Source organism: Mugil cephalus, chromosome 1 (assembly GCF_022458985.1).
Source record: "Mugil cephalus isolate CIBA_MC_2020 chromosome 1, CIBA_Mcephalus_1.1, whole genome shotgun sequence".
NCBI lineage: Eukaryota > Metazoa > Chordata > Actinopteri > Mugiliformes > Mugilidae > Mugil > Mugil cephalus.
Genome location: NC_061770.1, coordinates 18,869,113 through 18,890,744, shown reverse-complemented (window position 1 = coordinate 18,890,744; position 21,632 = coordinate 18,869,113). Strand labels below are relative to the sequence as shown.

Below are 21,632 nucleotides of genomic sequence, written 5' to 3'. Positions count from 1 at the left end.
AGGATTTACAATATAGCATGCTTCTGAAGGACCCCTTTGGATGCTGAGAGCCGAGTGCATAAAGATGCCCGTGCAGCGACTCTCCACTGCACTGTGCGGTGTCGCAGAAATCCGGCTTTTTAAAACAGCCGCCTGCCACTCCTACCCCGTGGACAAGTTTAAACTGCTATTCTTTCAGATTGAAACGGGTTCATAGTATATGCAATGCATTACCCAAAATGAATTACCACTGGCAGGGCGCTCAATCACTTTGTATCTTTCAACACTAAGAGAAAAGAAGAGTAATCAAAACCTTTCAACCTATTAGAGGGATGACTTTTACAATTGAATCACGGGGACCACAGGTGCGATAATAAGTCATCGAAACCTCCCCTCCAGTGTGTTTCCCCTTTCTCCGTGTTCTTACATATTTATCTATTTTAGGAGGCGCCACTTCATGGCGCCCACTTCAAATTTATGTTTTAATGCCATTTGAGGAAGATTTTTTTTTCCTCCCTCCAATTCTTGGAAATGCATACTGGGGTGGAAAATTAAGGTGCATCTCGAAGGAAAACATAATAGAATCGATGAACGCAGTGCACTTAAAACTACTGATGTTCTGATGCTATTTAACGTTCTAGTGCATTAACGTTTCAAGTCATTACAACATTCAGGCTGGGTGATTTGATCATGGCAGGTTTTTAACTGGAAGAATTACAGAAGTTTTCAGCCTAGGATTCTCAAGTTATTAGATACAAATGATCACCTCTGCATTAAGTATAGATTTTCTTCCACTGCGCACTTAAGAATGGAAGTTTGTCTTTAAGAGGGTAATAGCAAATTAAGCTCCATACTCCATTTGTCCGGCACTCTTGATGGGCTAATTTTATAACTGCTGATTTGGTCATTCCACACATTTAGCTGGAAAGTGGTCAGGTGGTCGTTTTCCTCACTGTTGGGTGTGGGGGAGTGCGTAAAAGCAACTATCAAATGGAATCCATTTAGTTTTTTTCCTTTTTTTTTTTTTTGGTGGGGTCAGATTTATAATGAACCTTTTTCTTAAGGAAGGTCTAGACTGTTGTTTGTACTGTTAAAAGCTTCAGTTTCCTGCAGAGCTTCTTCCCCTCGCTTTATATCATTATCCAGTGTTAAATCGCATCATTTGTCTCTTCCCAGATTTCCACTGCTGTAAAATTTCTGCAGAACCCAAAAGTACGTCAGAGTCCCTTGGTCACCAGGAAAGCCTTCTTGAAGAAAAAAGGTGAGAGGCTTTGCTTTGTTCGATTTGTGGTGAATTCATTATATAAAGTTTGTTGTTGTATGTAGATTACAATTCAGATGTGCATTTTTTTTTTTTAATTTATTTATTGCGAAATGTGGTTAGCCAAAGATACAGGCCCTGGGTTTTTTCCTTTTATTTTGTAACATTAGTCTGTAAGGGGTCAAAGGTCGTGGCCATAGCTCTGCGCCCTGGGGGGGTCTAATAGGGGTCGATTTAGCTTCAGAGAACATGATTCAGGCCCCCGTGAATAAATGACACACCAGTTGGGATGCTCCTTTGGGTTCAGGAAAATTAATATTGACAAACTCCCTCTGCGTTTTCAATGGAATTATCAATATTGCCTTCTAGCATTTTAACCCTTTTACTTAATTTAACTGTTATCGTAAATTTGAGGCACGACACGGGGGGGAAGCTTTGTGAGCGGGGAAGGCTGAAAACGCTTGCCGGCTCTTCGCTTTCTCTGCGGCGGCTCGTTGAGGATATTTCCAACACATTTTAGAATATTGTTTGCGCAATAAAACTTGCAAAAAAAAGCTTTACAACTCCCGGAGTCGATTGAAGTCGGCTCAATATAACGCGGCGGGGCAGCTGTGCAGAGCTGTGCCACGCGTTTCCTACCGTCTTCCTATGGCTGAGCCGAGGCAGAATGCAAAGAGATAATGTCCAGCTTTACCTCAGATGAACTCTTTCCGTTGAGTATTTTCATTTTAAGTTCGTTGAGAGACAGTATACTACTTAGGGGACTGTACCTCCACGGTGCTGAGGGACTTTGCATCCAGCGTTAGAGTAGGCAAACAGTGAAAAGTGAGCCTAAAAGCTCTGTGACTGAGAAAGGTAACCTGAAACCAAATCCATGGTTGCCGGCTGCTACTACGCACGTCTCATATGGCTCTAATGATCCTTGATATCTTTTGAAACTTCTTTGTCTTTTTTGGCTCGTTATCGACATCTACGGCGCGTTCCTAATCCACTGTTGGGTGTTTCAAATGCAATAAGGCCCCCGTCGTTACCAAATGATGTCATGCCGCACCTCGTTTTCTTCTTACTTTCGGCGTTGTTGCAACCTTCCGTGGATCTCTCGCTATCCAAAATGGTTTGCTCTTACTGCACTTTACGCCAATGAAATATGTATGACGCTTTAATGCAGATTTATTTAGGAAAATAGGTTCCACTGTAGGCCTAAACAAGATTTGCATGAGCACATTGATCTCAGGGCTGGAGGGAGGAAGGAGGCGGGGATGGGGGGGTGGGGGAGGGTTTGGTATGAGCACTGAAACACTAAGCACAAAGTATGTTTGAGTAGCACTCTGCAGGATTCTTAGGATAACTCTTGACGTGTATTTTACAGTCATGTATCAGTGAACCTGGAAATGTTTTACATTTAGGAAAGTGCTTTACGACAACGCCATACTTCAGTCCGTGCACCTTTTAAAATGCGATCATTTCCAGCTCGGAGGAGGATTTGTAAATGTTCATGCGACAGAAGATTCTATCCAGAAAAGCCTGTTTTAAACTCCGCCCTATAGCCTGGGGAAAAAAACAAACATTTGAATGTGCTGTATATAAAAAAAAAAAAAAAAAAAACTTTCTTTATCATGATATGACGTTGCACCATGCATTGTTATGGGTTGTACTTCTCTTTTCCATTCAGACTAAAACATATAGAAGCAGCATTTGAATACTGGCTCTTGTCCTCAAAACAATCTTTATCCAAGTTTCTATGTCGAAAAAAAACCAAAAACAACCCACGTTCAATCCGTAAAAATGTGCACGTGATGAATCTGAATCTAGTAACAGAACGTGATTAGTCTTGATGATTGCAAACGACTTCCTTTTCTGTCTCACTTGAGTCACAATAGACTTTTGCAGAGACCACAACAGTCCAATACTTTCCCCAGACTTCCTGTTTCTGTACCCTGCATGTATTGTCCTCTCAACCTTTTGACACAGAAACTCAATCATCCTCCTCCTTCCGCAGTCCCCACAGCAAATGTGTCAGTCTTAATTTCTAATACAGTTTAATGTCATATTTATGTAAATACTTCTGGATTTTACTCTATATTAACAGCCAGAAATGTCAAAGCACACATAAAATGAAACAATACCATCTCCCGGTAGAGTGGAATTTAAATTGGATTCCTCTTGCTGCCAGTACTTACGCTGGACAGCTGATGAAGGGGAAAATAGGGCCCACTTTGATTGCATGTTGCAGAATCTTTACACAATAATCTCAGTCGTGCATATTATTTCCCTGCGCATTTGTGCCCTAATCTGCACTGAAGGATGCCTCTCCGGTTACATCTCCCCCTTTTTTTTTTCCCAAAGAGATCCTAATAGCGTGGTTTATTTCAATATTCATTGAAAAATATAATTTTCTGTTTTCCTTCAACTGTCAATTTCAGGGTATGAATTGGCAATTATGCAGTCCAATATTTCAAGCTGCCCTTCTTGGGTCCTTGAAGTTGAATAAACTGACTGAAATATTGAAACTTTGTCACTTTGATGTAATATAAATCAAGATTTAACGCCACAGATGTTTTTTTTTTTTCTTCTTCCTTTCTTTCTCTCACGGAGCAGAACAGTGAGGAAATGAATTTCATTTTAAACTGTCATACAGCAATCTTGAAGCAATTTTACATTACATGTTCCTTGCCAAGATCAAGTAAATTTTATTGTGTTTGAGTGAAATATAATGTGGCGCGGTCTCATCTAGTGAATTGTGCCGTCTGTGTCTTCCACAATTAACGGATGTAACAGCTAAAGAGCGTTGGGGCCCCATTTTGGCGCCACCATTTAGCCCAGGCAATTAGCAGTTACACACATAATTACCAAAAAAAAAAAAAAAAATCAAATTCTCAGGACCAAGTCAACAACATTTTCCCACTTTCGACGTGTCACTTTGACCGTGGCCCCTAAACTGACGTCTCTCAGATGCTCCTAGATTACCAAACTAAGTGCAGCTGGTTTTGTAAAGCACAGGCCGCGCATACATTACTACAATACGGGCCCATTTGAAACAGGCACAGTACACTGTCCGTCAGCGACTCATGAATGATGTCTTGACTTATTTATTCTTCATATCATCCCAGTTGTTATTGAGTTGAATAAATAATTCTAATAGATTTCACCCTGACTAGAGGGCCGGTGATCGAGGGTCACGGGGAACACAGGTAGGCTTTTGGTCTATTACCATACCAGGTATGAAGGTAAGGCTGAGGTTCATCATCTCAGATATTAATAGGATGCTGTTTGTAAGTGGGGTTATGCGACTCACCTCTCGGACAAAAATGACAATGACCAAGGCCTGCGTGGAAGGTAAAGGGATTGATGTGGTTATAAATTACTCCACGGCGCCACCTAGCCTAGGCCTTGCCTACTTTGTCATCAGTACAAGGCGATAAAGCAGGGAAATGAGAGCAGAGTCCCTTTTTTTAATACATAAATGAATACTCTATGAGAGTGGTCATTATTTAGGGCCATGCCATTTTGTATCTGTTGAATGGGCTCAAATGACATGTAGAATCCCCCCCGCCAGTACGACGTTAGAAACAAGTTGAACTTCTTCTTAATAACCCATTGACCTCCATCTATTTACGATCTCCTGCCATGCTATTTTTCCCCCTAAATACGATAGTCAAAATGTAAGTCGTTTTCAGTCAAGGGCAACTTCATAGTTCAGCCCTCGGAGGACGGCGAAAAAGCCATTCACCTTTTACCACCCAAAATATTTTAGTAAGCAATTTTTATAATTGGTTGTCCAGGCTAAGTCTTGACCCATAAAGTCCAGAAGTGCCAGAATCGGAGAAATAGATTTAATGTGAGAGCCTCGCTGCCTCTTTGCCCTTAAAAAAACGCCCTGAGAATATGAGCCCCGGAAAATAGAGCTGTAAATAACCTGACGAGCAATGGGTTTTCCTTTAAATAAATACCGATCAGGTTTATGTTGAAAGACAATAGAAAACGTAGCCCAGATATGCAGTTTACAGTATTTATAGCTGTAATATCGAGGTGCCAGCACCGTAATTTCATGCCCCAATGAGAATGGCAAGGTCAAAGCAAATGCTTTGGCAGAGCATCTGCTAATACGGTGACTCATAAACAGGCATTGCGTGTATCAGGTGCACCAAATAATACAGTATAATGAAATACAGAATAGCTTTCCATTATTGTTCTTTTTTATAGTGTCGTCATTAGGTGTAATTTATGTCTTAAAAATTCATCTCCCCCACAGGTCGATCTGAAATGGGGGTCCAGGGGTCATTCCACAGGTTTTGGAACCCGTAATAAATTTCACAATCCCTTTTTTGTCTTTTCCTTTTATATGTAAAACTCACTCTCACCTTGTTCCCTTTTCTTTAGGATCTAAGGGCCCTTTCATTAGCTGTTGTGTCCCCCCTCCCCAACGGTAAACAGATCAGAGCCTACAGAACAACTTAGCAGGCTGCGATATGACTAGAACACAGCTTTAGGAATTTTTATGTAATTTATTTTGCTGCAAGGTTAAAAAAAAAAGAAAGAAAGTGAACCTTTCATTTCCTGCATAAACAACATCAAAGATGTGATCAACTATTAAGATGTACATATATTAATCTCTATAGCAGCCTTAATGTAGATTCAGAAATGCATTTCAAGGTGAAAAGCTTCTTTTTTTTATTATTATTATTATTATTATTATTTGGTGAAACCGAGATCGCTGCATGTCTCACTCAATAGTCTGTCACCATGCAGTCTGCTGTGGTCAGATGAATCAGGAGTCCAGGGACACATTATTGCTTATTTGACAGTGCAGTCTGACTGCACAAACTCAGCACATGGCGCTCACCACTTCCTGGCACTCAGGACCTGCTCTAGACTACGGGCTGGCCAATATTTGCCTTCAATTATTCAACAATTTTCATGGCCATTCCTTGGGGCATTTAAATAGGTGACTGGAGTGGGACCTCCTCCTGGCGTGGGCTGCGTGGTAGATCATCAAAGGATTTCTTTTACGCCGATAGATGGACGTGTTAAAGCGTGATTTCTGATCGAGGGTTCGGTCGCCTATTCAGATGCGCTTCACCCAAACAGATCTAAACAGCGGAGTGAAAGAAATGGAAATATCTTGTATATAACTTGTGGACACAGTTTAGTCACAACCCGTGCTGCACCAGAAATATTATATTCCGTCTCTGTGCAGTCACAAGTAATGAAAACTCGGTCATCTCTTGAAACATTACATCCGAACCCTTTTCCGATCGCTCAGCGTCTCTCAGAGGATGGAGAAAGCTTCATCCTGGGTAGAATGTCTAAATCCAGAGGGAACAGTTCAAGTAAAGACTTGGTTACAAATGGGATTTTCTGTCATTAAGCGAGGGTAATGACCAAAGGAAGTACTGGTAAAATGTTAAGGGACGCCACCACCGTAAAACAGTATTCAGCATCATCATGAGGTAAACCATGAGCTCATTCGTACCCGAGAACTACCAGTTCTGGTTCTTTGTTTTTCAGGTTTCTCTTAATTGTTTTTCCATGAATGTGTTAATGTTGTGTTTTTTTTTTTTTTTTTTTTTTTTTTTAATGTAGTTCATCAGAAGTTGTAATTATTTTCCTTTGTTTCTAGACCAAGATGCTCATTAAAAGATGATACCCACAGCAATGGCAGCATATGGCGCCTGAAATAAAATCCTTTCTTGCCACAAAAGGAGATGTTCATATTAGATTTTTTTTCCTCCTCCCCTCTGATTCTCCATCAGGGAGCCCTTTGCAATTTAATCATCACTAAAATCATTAAAAAGATCTGAAGATTAAATTATATTGGCATTTGCAAAATTATGTAATACATTTACATTACAATGAAGAAATTAAAATAATGCATTTTCGCTGTCTGGGGTGTATGAAATCTCCACATGGGAAATATAACCGGAGAAGTGGACAGACTCTTATTTTCTTTGCCTTTGGTGGCAGTTAATAGGCTAGCAGAGTTTCAGGTTTCATTGTGCGAACTATCTTCCTTTGACGGATGTCCCTTGAAACTCTCGATGGAATTTCTGAATTATGAAATGAATTTTTTTTTTCTTTTTTTTTATAAGTAGAGAGTTGGTAAAATTGAATGACATTTTACATACTTTCTCTAATTTGCGCTTAAAAGATTTGTGCGAAGCTTGGGAGGTATTTAGGCGTACGTTATGGTAGCCAAGGAGCCACTTGGTTTCCCGCATTAATCAGCGGACGTCCTCCGAATGTCTAAAGGGTTGTGCGTCTTGATTCCAGGACTGACGGATGAAGAGGTGGAGTTGGCCATCCAGCGCTCCGGCAGCACGGAAGAAGTCCTGCCTCTGAGCCCTGTGGGGCCCCCACATCCACTCCACGCAACTCACTTAGCTCCTGCACCACTCAGTGAGTACATACATCCTTTTTTTTTGTTCCCCTTCACAACCCGGGCATTAGCACGGTATTAATATTTATGCCGACAGTCTCACCTCTAGAAGAGTTTGGGCATAATTTAACAAAGATCTTCCTTCGTACTTTAATTATAAACTAACTAAACAGGGGCATCTTTAGCAAATCTTTTCCAGCATTACCAGTCATTACAAACAACATTTGGCTTGATTGTGAGTTCAGACGCGGAGGGTGTGACATTGCACAGCACAAGCTTATGAAGTCTGCTTCAACGGGTTCCAACCCTGGCAAGACCCCACACCGCAACCTGTATCTTTATTACCTCAGGAGGTTATGAGTGCTGTCCACTGATTTACCAATGCAGAATGAAGTCCGCGTAATGCTTAACCCATATGACAATGATTCCAGATGTATTCCACCCTCATTTATTACCACACTGTCCTTGACTCCCCGGCATCTCATGTTTTGTAATGAAAGTGATGTTGATGGGATGGCCATGTAGTTAGGGGGGACTCGCGGCTCTCCGTCCATAGTGGGGGGTTTTATATCAAAACGCCTATAAGGGAGCTGCATAATGAGGTGAGAGCGGGGAGTCTTGTATGGGGGGTCACGCCGAAAAGAGAGGGGGCTACCTCCCTTTGATGTCCTTCTTATGGGCACGGTGCACAGGGACCCGCATCCATCTCTGTCGAAGTAATGGATACTCTGATCTCTATTTCCACGCGGTAGAAGGACAGGAAGGCCTCCACTGAACCCAATAAATTTGAGAGGAGATTGGAAAAACGGGGGATGAGACCACAGTTCCACGGCTTAAGTGACCAAATAAAAAAAAAAAAAAAAAAAAGGCAGATGGCAGAGTGGAAGTGGTATAGAAAAAGGGAGAGACAGAGGAAGAATGAAAGGTCCTAGAGGAGGGGGAAAGAGCACGTGAAGACCCCTGGTGATGCAGTGAGGCTTGCTCAGGGTCAACCACCCATCCCAAGGACTCCCAGGCCTTTCAGATGCATGGCATTCTGGGATGGGTGACAGTCTATCGCGGCTATAATGTTGATGAAGTCCCAAATTTATGTGGTTACCATATGGATGTTGGAGAATGATTCAAAATTTTAGATAGGAAAGGTTACAGGTTCATCGCTCGCATTCTGCAGCTGCGATGAAACGCGCCCTTGGGTAAGGAGAATAAAATAGCACTCACCTTGGAAACATCCCGTACAGTCCCGTACGACGGCGGGGTCCCTCATTTTATTTGCATGTAAAATCACACAAGTGCTAAGGCACGAGATCAATCTGGTTTACTTACTTCAAGCCAGTAAACATGTACCACATAACCCATTAGGTGAAATCAGACCTGTAATAGAATATCAATGGTGTACTTTAGTGGCCTGGCCTCTGATAATTTCCTATTCATTTTGGCCCCGGCGTAGTAAATAAAATAAAAGAAGAAAAAACTCGTATATTTTCCTCCAGACCTGTTTGTTGTTTAGTGACATTTTCAGTTGAATGCCTCTCTTATGTGGGGAATTTCCACCTTGACAGACAGTTGGCCTACCCAACTGACAGCTTGCACAATGACACACTTTCATATTATCTGTCACTCAGCGAGACAGTCAACTTTCAAGCGCACGAATACACACTCTCTTGCCTTTTTGTTCGTTTTAGTTGTTTGAAGGGTTTATATGCAAACAGTCCACCCCACCCTCAAAAATAAGTAAGAGGACAAAGGAGTCCTTTTTTTGGACGAGCAGGTTAGAGAGTGCATTGTTTGCTCTATAGAGGCTTAACCCTTATGGTTCAGATGTTTTGCATAAGCGTACGTGGATGTTACGTCACGTGCAGAAAAAGCTGTAGGGCAGGTTGATTATCATCTGTGCAGAAGGATTCAATTAATCATTTTAAAGACCTGTGTCAGTGGTTTTCCGTGCTCTGTCCCATTTACTAGTAATTCAGATGTGTGCTATCTTTTCACACATCTGTTGTTTTGTTCAAATCCATTGTTTGACGGTTGTATCGTTTGTGTTACGTAATCCATCACGATGAACATTTGGATTATTGCAACAATTACAAGTTACCACTGTTTTACCACTTTTTATTTATTTTATTTTTTTTATGCTCTGTCCAGGTCCAGTAGGCTACAGATGGAGAGACTATGGCGCCCTCACCATCATCATGGTGGGCCTCGCGTTTGGCTTCCACCAGCTTTATAAGGTAAACCCGCACCACGTTCTTTTCACCGTGCTTCCTCGCTGATTTAGTTTTCGACGAGGACGTTTGCCGTACATTACGCGCTGCATCCTGAGAACCGTCCGTACCGCCTTTCCCCTTATGTTATTCTGAAATTGGTGGGCATCAGTTTATGATAAATTACAGAGCTAGAATAGCAGGCGCCTGTGCAGTATGTAACATCACTCTGGTCTTGCTATTAAAGCCGCCCTGCTTTACGTCAAGGAATGATCTCATTTGGACCCCTTCTTTTTAACTTCCCTTCCCTCCTCCACTCAAATACATATTTTTTTTCCCTTTAAAAAAATAAATTTGCTTACACAGCACACGACCTTTTTATTTATTTATTTTTTTTGACGTCCTCCAGCCTAAAAATAATCACCCTGGTTTTTATCGGGCTTAGCAGCCCTTGAACATGAGCTCATGAGGCCCCTTGTCCCCGGTGACATTAATCCCATAGTGGTTGTTAGTAGTAGTCTGAGTGGCATGTGGAAGCCATTACTCTCGTTTTAGAGGAGGACAGGAGCTCTAGCAGTAGCTCTTGGCCTAGATGACAGGCCGTTCTCACACGAGCCCGTGCCGTGTACGTACATATGCCTTCCTGTCCCTGTCACACGTGCTGGCTTCTCTTTAAATCCTGTAATGTCTTATTATTTCATTCTTCTTTCACGAGGCTGCGAAGGCACATACGGGGTCTCTCTTATTCCTCTCCCCCACAAAAACACGCTGCACCAGTCCTCCTCCGTTTCCTGCGTGCAGCAGGGTTTGCCAGCCACCGGTCGCCTGGGAGGTGGGATTCCCTGGTGGGACGGCACAGGTTCCTGTCATGTCACCGGAGCGTAGCGCCAGCCGCACCATATGTCCAGGCTTCTGCCCATACTTTATTTATGTTATGGTGCACCTTGTAAACACCACACTCCCAGCAACCCACTTATTAATTACCACATGTTGACACCCATTTAATCTTTTTCTCTAAAAAGTGTTTATTACTCGCGCTGGTGTGGCTGCTTGCCACCTGAGCTGGAGAGAAAACCCGGCAGAGAGCTGGTAACCGGCAGAAAGGGATTAAGCTGTTCAGCCTTGAAACAACAACAACAACAACAACAACAAAAAACAACAAAAAGAAGCGTTTCTGATTTTGAAAGCAGTTTACTAGGCCCCTTCAGGGACACGCGGACGTCGGGTTTATTTGGTGAACTCGGCTTCACGCGCGCGTCTGAAAAAAGACGTGCGCGACGCTCACAAGCTGCTCATCTGGGTAACACTCGCACTGGATAACAAACATCCTCATTTGGCTGTCACACATGCATATCATTTGGTGGAGTTCTGTTTATTCAGTGGCAGAGAGACGACAAACAACATGAAATTCCTTTTGGTTTTGGAAGAGTATTTGCAGTGGTCACCACCATGTCTTTCCCTGTAGGCCTGCCTCTTACTTGCACTCTGTTTTCACTTATTCATTTATTTCTATTTAAGTTATCTCCATAAAAATGGTATTTTTTTTTATGGTGTATAATAGTAAATGCGTTTAAACACCTCGAACCGGCTTGGTGGATAAATTAAATGCCTAATCAGTTATGGAAATGTTCTAATCTGCAAATGGTTTCGACGCTAACACGTATCCTTGACAGTCACCAAATCGCGCAGGTTACACAGTGCGGCATGTGTCCTATAAAACAATGCCCCTGACCGTGCACCGGCGCGTCTAGGTGGCCCTGTCTTCTCCGTGTCTTTCTGCCTCTTTCCACCAGAGAGAAGTGTAATATTGTGCCATGCTTTTAATTGCAGAAATACATCCTACCCCTCATTATGGGAAGCCGAGAGGACAAGAAGCATCTGCAGAGGATGGAGAGCAACATTGCGGCAATGAGTGGCACGCTGACACAGACAGGTGAAGATTAATATCTTCATCACTTTCTCCCTCCTTAACATTTTCCCTCATTTATCTGTCGCCAAAATCGGGGGGCCCCGCACGTTTTTAACAAATGACGCCGCTGTCATTTCGCTTTAATTTGAAATTGCTTGTTTACTGTCAGGCTCGGGCTCAATTAATTACGTTTCGCTGAAAAGCTCTTAACCTCGGAATATTAATGAGGAGTTGGGAAATGACAACTTTTCTCCCCCTCACCCATCCCTCCTCGCTCCCTCTCCCCCCTCCCCCTCCCCCCACCCGCCCCCACCCCGACTCCATCCGTCTCCCCCCCCCCCCTGCGCCAACCTCACCCCCCATCCAAAACCTCCACCGCCATCATCATCATCCACCCTCTTCCCCGTAGGTGGGCAGAAAGTTCATTTTAATTTTGCGAGCGCGTACGTGCGCATTCGTGTCTGCGTGCATGCGGTGTGTGTGAGCGGCGTGCCACTGTGTGGCGTCTGGGCTCAGCACTGGCCCGAGTGTGATTAAGTGCACGGTGACAGGTGCGGCTCCCATGTTGGACAGGTGAGGAATCTCAACCTGGCTGTCAGACGTGGAGAAAAGAGACGCGGGGAGAGAGAGATGCTTTCCTAGCTCTTCGTCAGTATAATTAAAAATCCAGGGAGGCGTAAATGAGAGAGGCACTCCGAGAAACTTTGGTCTCGTTAGCAGTAGTGTTGAACTGGAGAGTGTTTTCACCTGAAAGGTACCAGTCCCCACTTGACACAGGGGACCTCGCAGAAAAGCCGACGGAGGCAAACAGTTTTTTTAAGTTTAGTTTAATATTATAATGATAATATTCGAAACCTCCGTCAAATAAATACTGAGTAATAATCAAAAGAATGTGCAGATATCTTGATATATTAGTTGTTGAATCATAATGTGCACGCCTTTGAGCTCCTTTGTATTTAACTTGTGTGTTTCTGAAAAAGATAAAAGCTTTGCCTCAGGAGTTCTTTGTCTGAATAAAAAGCTGAGCTCTATGTAGCCCAGGTTCTGTAAAAAATAATATATATATATAAATAAAAGAAAAAACACCTGTGTTTATCTGGAGTTGAGTGAAAGACAAACAGGAGCCAAACCTGAGTCCTAACTACGATCTTGTTTAAACCCAGATATCCGTTGTTTTTGTCCCCGTTCATCCATCTCCACATTTAAAACAAATGGATAATTTAAGTTTACAGCTCCTGTCACGGACGAAGGTAGCATACATGAAAACAGGGCTGTTATCATTTCATCCAGTCACGCCCTGGCTATTGTTTTCTGGCCGGCCGAGGTAGGCGGAGGGCGGCAATTGTGTGAGATCGCGTGCGAGGTGTGCCGCGCCGAATCTGATTAACAAATATATGCTCTTTTATGGTCATTTTCTACCAACTATGCAAACACATTTCCTCTGGCCTTTCTTGCTCTACTTATCACTTTTTGGAAATTTGCCAACTTGCAAACCCTGCGTGGTTTGTCACCAAAGAGAGGATTTCACTGCTAGTGTCCTCCCTTTTTTTTTTTTTTTTTTTTTTGCCTGCGAGTAGGTGAGACTCCAGTAAAGGGTGGAAAAAAAAAAAAACACACAGATCTTTTCTTCAGCCAATGTGGAGAACTAATTTGCTATGACTGCAGTAGCCAAGCTGCTATTGTAGTTAATGACTGTTGTAGTTAACAGTTGGGGAGAGGGGTTGCAATTACACTGAGAGTTTTCTCCCCCTGCCTTCCCTTTGTCTGCCTCCCCCTCTCGCCCCCTCTCCCTTTCCTCGCCGCACTGAGTAATAGCGACCGACTGCCTCGCTGCTGCCAATTGCTTGAACCCCCTTTTGTTGAAGTTCATGTATTTCTCTAGTGCCAGGCGCAATGAGGTGATGTATCCTTTTGAATGGGGACTACATTAGTCTCTCTCGCCAGCCCCAGCTCAAGAGTAAGGGCCTTGACTCCCATTATGATTTGCCTACAACTTCACACAGACAATTAATGAATGGATCTTGGAAGTACTTCAGCGCGCCCAGCCTGTAATGGAATTGTGCGGCTGTTTGGGTACTCTTTGTTGGTGGGAGCCATATTGGTGACCAGCTGGCCATTAAAGACAGAGACAGGCCCGGACATATGTAGTGTACATTATATCGAGGTATTTACTGAATAATTTACTGAATACACAATGCGCGCCGCCGCCCCTCCTCGCGGCAGCTGCAAGCCTTTACGCGTCATCCCGTCTCTGATTCTGTCTCTCGCTCAGTCTGATTCATGCCCGGCCAAAGTCATTGACTTTATTAACATTCTTGGCTTCGTATCTGTGATAACCGGGAATAAGAAGTTGCACATTTTTCGTCCCGAGCAGTACAAAGGAGTCAACTTTTGTGGAGAGACATGAAAAGAGTCGGAGCTGTGTGTGTGTGTGTGTGTGTGTGTGCGCGCACACACTGTTTTGGCTGAAGTGGCTGAAATTGTTATAAAAAAAAAAAAAAAAAAAAAGGGGGGGGACGGTGCCAGTGGTAATTCAGGAGGCGCAGCATTACACGCTGGCAGAGTGACCCACACATCTGGAGAAGCCGTTCTGCGGTGAGGTGGAATCAGACGCTAATAGGGCAGCTCTCGGTTTAGAGTGCACACACCCTGTCACAGTGACACCTTTTTAAAGCGGAGGTATTTTCGTTTTTTATTGCCATCTTCAGGAAAGGCTGGTCACACTCTGGATCAGAAACCCCGGGTAACAAACTCAAATTATTTGCACAATGGTCTCCGGGCCCCGGCCAGCGATCCTGCTCCGACTCGTATTCTGCAGCGTTCTGCAAGCATGAAAAGATCAAACGTTTCAGCGCCCCACCTATATTGATACAGCTCCACCCATTTAAACACAGGTGTCACTACAAGATATTAGCGTCTTTGAAAGATCAAATATTTTTTGCCTGTATTGGTTTTTCAAAAGAAACGCGGCTCCCGAGCCGGGCTCCGTCTTTTGTCCGGGGGCCCTGGGTTAATGTAAGAGGAGGCTTCCTTACATCTCGTCCGGCCGGCTGCAGCTCAGGCTTTTAACCATTGGCCTGACAACCTCAGCAGTGGACCGCCACAATATCTGTTGATGTTAATCCTATTAGGCTTGATTTAACACTTTACACGCCCATGATTTATATGAATGTTTATTGGTTTTCTGTAATATAATCAGCTCAGGGAAACTTAATGCATTGTTTGGTAATACACGCGTGACTGGAAGCAGGGGGCAACAAACTGTGCCCCGGTGTTATTTGAAATCATACACCTTCGCCCAACACCAACACTTGAACTAATTCAATCTTCAAAGTCAATGGAAAAAGAACAATATTTATTAGGATTAGGGGGGACATTTTGTCTGGCAGCCTCCTCCCAAATGAGAGCCTTGTTTTTTCCTTTGTTGATCGTTTGAGGATTTAAGATGCATTAGAAGGCAGTGCCTGGATGGATAATGGAAGGTTAGAGACTGTTATTTGATTTAAGTTCAGACACTAGAGATTAATACCTCCATCCTATGCGCCCCTCCTCACCATCCTCCACCTCCACCCCCTCCCCCCCACCCCCCCACCCCCCAAAGCCTCGGACCAGAAAGGCGCAACTGAAGTTACCGGGTATTAGCTTTGATTACAATTCTTAGAGGGCCGCTTTGATCGGCGACACAAGTTGAGTCTCATCGCTCCTGTTATCATCATCCAGGATAGAAAAACGCTCAGTTTGGAGTCACCTTGTTTATGAACTTGCCGTCTGTTTCTCCGCTTGTTGTTCACAGTCAGCCAGCTGCAGCAGACCTTGGCCTCGGTCCAGGAGCTCCTGATCCAGCAGCAGCAGAAAATCCAGGAGCTCTCTCAAGAACTGTCTGCGGCAGAGGTAGCAGCATCACCGACGTTTTTTTTTGCGTCGTTTCGCTTTGACCGGTGAACTTTTACCAAGTTGCGACTCCTCCGGTTTGGTTAAATTCAGATAAACGCCTGCTTAAACTTGACGCGAACCAACACTGACATTAAACAACCCGCACAAAGCCGGCAGTAAGTCAGGCGTCGCCGTAGTTTGGACAGGAGAGTTACGGATTGCGCCTTTTAAGGTCGGTTGTCGCGTGATTGATGCTTTTGAGGACAGCTAGACAGGCAGTAACTTTGGAACTGCAGAGGAGCATCGGTGAAGTTGCAGGTAGAAACCTCCAGATTGATGAGGTTTCCCGAGGCCTCTGTGTACTAAAATCTCCAGAGTCATAACAGCCCGAGACAGACAGCCTTAATATACTGTATATCATCAGAACACGAGCCACAAAAAAGTACGGTGCGCCTCATCATAAGACCATAATCTTTAACCATATTGTTCCTCTTCGCCTTGATTTTTATTGACAGTGTCCATAATCTGCTCAGAATTGTAAGTGTTTAGGTGAGTCAGAGTGAGTGATTGTTCCGAAAACTTATGCGCGTGGGAGGATGAAATGTTGCTTGATTTTTATAACGCTGCTCATAAATCCCTTTATGATCTTGGGCTCTAAAAATTGCCTTGGAAGAGACAATCTTAGACAATGTTTTATGTCCGCAGCTTGTTAAGCACATGTGTAGCATCTGGATACCGGAGGAAAACATATGCGGATACATCTGCTTCGGCACAAACGAGGAAGAGAGAAGAAAAAAAAAAAAGATGGATCTCTTCCTTGGATGAGGTTCATCAAAACCTGACGACTCGTAGCTCATTTTGCCGTTTTAAGGTTCTTAGCCCGCACGTTGTCATTGTTGTGTGGAGGAGCAGTGGTGGCCCGCACCGACATGTGTAAATGCACGGCGGCCATGATCTGAATTGACCCCACGCTGGTCTGAAACAGAATTAAACCAGACAGTGAGTTTTTTTTTGTTTTTGTTTCTTCAAGCATAAAGGGACATGGGATGTTATTTCTTTTCATTCGTCATCTCTAAATCACAGATTGGATTAAAAAGAATCTACTTCATTTGCTATGAGTGCCTTGTTGGACAGCACCAGTGTATAAAAAGTATATTTCCCATCAAAACACCCATTAAACAAATCATAAACTGTGCTTTATAGTTATAGTGTTGATCTTAAATTTTCCCTGCGAGTCGGCACGGGGCCCTCAGTTGTCTCGGGCCATGGGGGAAATTGGGAAATTGTTTTCAGGTCCGGGACGTTTGATGAGAAACACATGTCGGAGCTGGGGAGCTACTTATCATTCACCGTTTGCGGCTTTCAGGGTTTGCTTCACCACGCTGCTCAAAGCGCGCCACGCTTAGCAATTATACCTCTCAACGCGGAAATGTGCCTTTAACCCAAAACATATGGAGGCTTCTGTTTCTTCGGCTGCTAAGCAAACATTTCTCGTAGTTCGAAACCGCTCAATTGCGGAGTGCGTCTGGTGTCTCTAAACTGGGGACCTCATTATGGAAGTGCGTTTCGACAGACTGACTCATGTCCACACACACACACACACACACGCGCGCGCGCACACACGGCGTAGTAGGCTGATGCTGCACATTTGCAGATTTTATAGCTTCGGACGTTTTTCTCTCTTTTTCACAATTTCCTTGTTATCGTGATTCTCCGAAGAGCCCCGTTCCACCCCCGGCGTTAAGGACAGTTTCGCCTCGAGTCGATTCATCCCTGATGTTAAACAGCCGAGTCTATTTCTGCTCCATTATCGTTACAAATCTGCCTGTTAACTGTGTTTGCCCCGCTGTCTCGACCCACTGATCGTTCTCTTTATTAGTGGATACTACATAGAAGATTAGAAAACCGCCTCTTTGCTCGCATGAGACGAGCTGCCGGTGGGAAAGTGCATAAACGGAGCGAAATCAATTGCGCCGTACCAGTGTTTCCCCTCAAAAAGCCTCCTCTGGGGACTTCCTTTTGAAACTAATTCTGTCATAAATATACATGCGTTACACGAAAACACACTGTCTGCCGGCGGAATAACTGTGAATTAATTTGCCTTCAGACACTCTTAAACAAGGCTTGTTAAAGATCTTATCTGGTTGCTAATGGTCCACAGGCATTTATCTTCATTTAACCAGATGCGCTGCCGTCCTTGGTGCCGCTAGAGTTGATGGTCTTTTTTTTTTCTTTTCTTTTTTTTCCCTCTTTCGTTGTAATATATATTTTTCTTTTTTTTTTTTTCTTCCTGAAGCACTTAGTTAACCAGCACAAATAGGCCGACCCCCATCACACCGAGGAACCCGCCCGAGACATATTAGTTACAAGGCTTTTAAACCAGTTAGAGGAAATCCTTACTATACAATATTTACACAGTTAAAAAAAAATAAAACATCTATTGAGCACAGTGGCGGTTGATAATTTAATACGAGGCACCTGTCAGATGGGTTGACTAGGTGTTATTTTGGTTGTGGTTCGTTTTGTTTGTTCTGACGTGCAGCGTCAAGTGGAGAATTCTGTTCGGGCCTCTAGAGCTGTACGTACACCAGGAAGTACGGTTAAAGGCAAACATCAAAGAAAAGAGAGGAAGATGTTGGGATGCACATCCATAACTCCTAAATCCTTTTATTTCCAAATGATTAGTTTCAGCACGCGAGGAAACAGAAAGGGAGTTTAGAGGTCAGATGTTTTGGTAGGAAAGCTGGGCCGGCTCCCAAACGCAGCAGCAGTTTGATTAGGATGCCCGTTTTATTTATTTGAAGTGACAAGAAGTAAATGTAACACGAGCTGAACGTGTTATTTGCACAAACGTGACGCAGCATTTGCATAAAACCATGCAACAGAGAAAGTGACTGGAATATTCTGCATCCAATCGCTTAAAGTCTGCCGGAAACATCCGATATCAATTCATCATCAATTCAGAGCAGCATAACAGAGACCAGTATAAGAGTACAGAGATTTACAGTATGAGACATTTATCTTTGCTCCAAACACATGTGTCATTACTTGTATAACAAAACTGAGATAGTATAAGGGAGATAAAGTAAAATACAGTACATTAAAGTGACAGATGTCCATGTCAAAGCTAAGACGAAACATTCATCCAACAGGTTACCTTAATGTTACAGGTAAGATAAGGGGAGGCAGTCAGGTTGCATGTGATATGAGTCTCCAGATCATTTCTGTTATTTAGCCTATTAATCATAAGCTCATATGAGGTAGTCTTTAGTCTTTGCACTGTTCTGTCCTGGCACATAGATCAGGTTTTTGAATTCCTGCCGTTTCCCGCACCCTCTCGTAGAAGTCTGCCCGCCGTCTTGTGAGGCTAGCGAGGCGAAACCGTCCTCCCGAGACGACAGATTAGTCCGTGTGTGTGTGTGTGTGAGGGAGATCCAAAACATGACACGTCCGAGAGCACCGGCAGCCCAGGGAGCCGACGAGTGGCGGCGTCGTTGTTGTTGATTTTAAAAGTATGAGGACAGAAAAGAGAGTGGATGAAAGGAAAGCTGTTTTCAAGATGTGAAACTAGAGGTAAAATCCTGTGGAAATATCACAAATAGTCCTGAAATTGAATATCTCTAAATGAATCAAAGTAAATCGGGAATAGGAATCAATATGACACAAGAAATCAGTAGCACGATCAACCCGAGAAACCATCCGATAGAAAAACAATCGCACATGGAACAACGCTCATAGATGCATGTAGACGTCATTGAAGGAAACGCGGATGCATACGAGGAAGAAATATCCTGCCTTTATTGGCAAACCGAATCAATGTGTGTTACTTGAAAACTATCACAGGTGCGGAGGTCGGACTGCGCCGCGCAGCCGCCACGAAGCCGAAGTTAAAAGGTGTTTTTCTAATTAAAGCTGCTAAATAGTTGCCGAGGTTAAATATTTTGATCAGATGTCTTTTCAGCCGTCACTTCTTACACGCACTCGGCGGTGCGGTCTGCTGGATACGTATCAGCACTTCAGGTTGGGGCTTTTAAAGTCGGGATACTTTAATTCCCTCCAGTCACTGATACCCCTCAACCACTCAACCTCCACCCAAACACCTAGTGCACTTAACACAGGATCCTTACACCACGTTATGTGTGTGTGTGTGTGTGTGCTGTGTGTGTATGTGTGTACACACTGACATAATGTATCTCAGAGCTGAAATTCAGTCCTGGCCCAACATTTAATTAAGTTTCTTCAGACTTAATAAGACATATGTCAGAGTTAGTGTTGTGTGACAAGCCTTGATGTGAGATATTATATGGTGCTGCTCTGTAGATAATGCGTATTATGTTTGTAGCTAGCGGTTAACAAGTCTGGCTCTAAAGCTTTCTCCTCTTATGCGACTTAATCGTATAGAAATCACGACAATATTGATAATGTGTTATTTAGAGGCATGTGGCTTTTTTTTCTTCTTCTTCTTCGTCTTCAGTTGATTCCGCGCCTTGGACATCTTTCAGCTCGGCTTATGCGGCGATTCATTAATTTTTTTTTAAACCCAAAATGAGGGAGAAGCGGAATCCAGCCTTATTATACGGGTGCCTTGGGGAGGCGAGGGATTAAGATGGTTCTAATGAGGTGACGGCTGTAATAAGAGTGTCTTCAGCAGGCCTCCGATGCACCACCTCTAAAACACAGCTCCTTATCGGGGAGGTTTAGGAGCCGATAAGAGCCACTGGAAAAAGGAGAAGAGGAGGAGGAAAAAAAAAGAGAGAAAAAAACCTCCTTCCCCCCCTCGCCTCCTCTTCTGTCTCCCTTCACTTCTCCTCCGCTGCCTCCCTCCATCCACTGTAAATGAGTCTGATCCCTTTCAGATGTGATTCAATTAATTTCTCTTAGATTTAATTACAAGCGAAAGAGTCCAAGTTATCCCTCTCCCCTCGATAGGGGGTCCGCGCTTTCTAACAAGCTTCCTCTGGTGAGTCAGGAGAGTCTTAATTACAGTTTTTACTTTTCTTTTATCCCTCTTTTTTCCCTCGCCTGCTCCCTCTACTCCCTCCGGTCTCGTCCGTTTATCCTCCCGCTCTCGCGCATGTTTGTGCTGTTTTTTTTTTTTTTTTTTTTATTCGGGAATAGGCTGAGAGTGGGGAGCAGTTATCTACTTCACTGGTTCGCAAACATTTTGGCTCCGTACCCAGACGGTGCCCGTTCATCACGCCTCGTCTCGGGACGCGTGAGCCCGCCAGCAAATCCGCACGGCGGTGTGGCTTTTTTAATGCATTTAAACGGTACGGGCGGAAAAACAGTCAGATAAGTCAGAAAGATAAAAGGAAATCTGCGCGGCACAAATGTCCTTTCTTCTTCTCTCCTGTCTTGGTAATTAGCATGTGACCCCCTCTTTAGTGTTGTCGCTCGGTGAGTACGCCGACTCCCACTTGTCTGACATACTTCACTGGTTTGCTGAAAACATCTTTTTAAGCGGCAGGCGCTTCCCCATCTGATCTGCCACGGTTGCCCTTGACATAGCAGGTTTAGCAGGAGCTACAGTTGAGTTTTGTTGTTGCATTTTTTTTTTTCTCACGCAATGCTTATGTTTTTTTTTTGTTTTTTTTTCCTCTCGGCCTGCATCCAAATACTTCCAAACTCGGGCCTATCCCTTAAAAAGTGCTGCGGAGACAGATTTTCTCCAGCAATTTGCCATTCAAATACCATTTGCCATTATACCCTGTAGCATTTCATGCCGCACCAGTGTGTGTGTGTGTGTGTGTGTGTGTGTGTGTGTGTGTGTGCATGTGTGTGTGTGATAACGCACGCCTCTGATAAAAGACAAAAAGAACAAAACAAACTGCAAAGCTTTGGTCTGCCTTCATGAATGTGGCCATTGTTCAAGATAGTCATTATCCAAAACACAGCACACTGGCCTAATCTTTTCTAGATAGTATGGAAAATTATGTAAAAACAGCATGATTCACACTTGCTGGACTTCCCGGCACCGTAAGGGTGACTCTTGTGAAAATGTTTGTCCTCCTTTCTGTCATGAGCGGCAGTAGG

The 21,632-nt window shown here is 43.6% G+C and overlaps 1 protein-coding gene across 1 annotated transcript in view; it reads left to right on the top strand.

Moving 5' to 3' along the window:
* Nucleotides 1-21,632, top strand: part of pex14 (peroxisomal biogenesis factor 14) — a 44,533-nt gene that overhangs the window by 18,133 nt on the left and 4,768 nt on the right. The window contains exons 3-7 of the mRNA XM_047597128.1: nt 1,156-1,240; nt 7,511-7,636; nt 9,759-9,844; nt 11,648-11,750; nt 15,520-15,617. Of these exons, the coding sequence (XP_047453084.1) occupies nt 1,156-1,240; nt 7,511-7,636; nt 9,759-9,844; nt 11,648-11,750; nt 15,520-15,617 (498 nt within the window). The remainder of the gene's footprint in view (nt 1-1,155; nt 1,241-7,510; nt 7,637-9,758; nt 9,845-11,647; nt 11,751-15,519; nt 15,618-21,632) is intronic.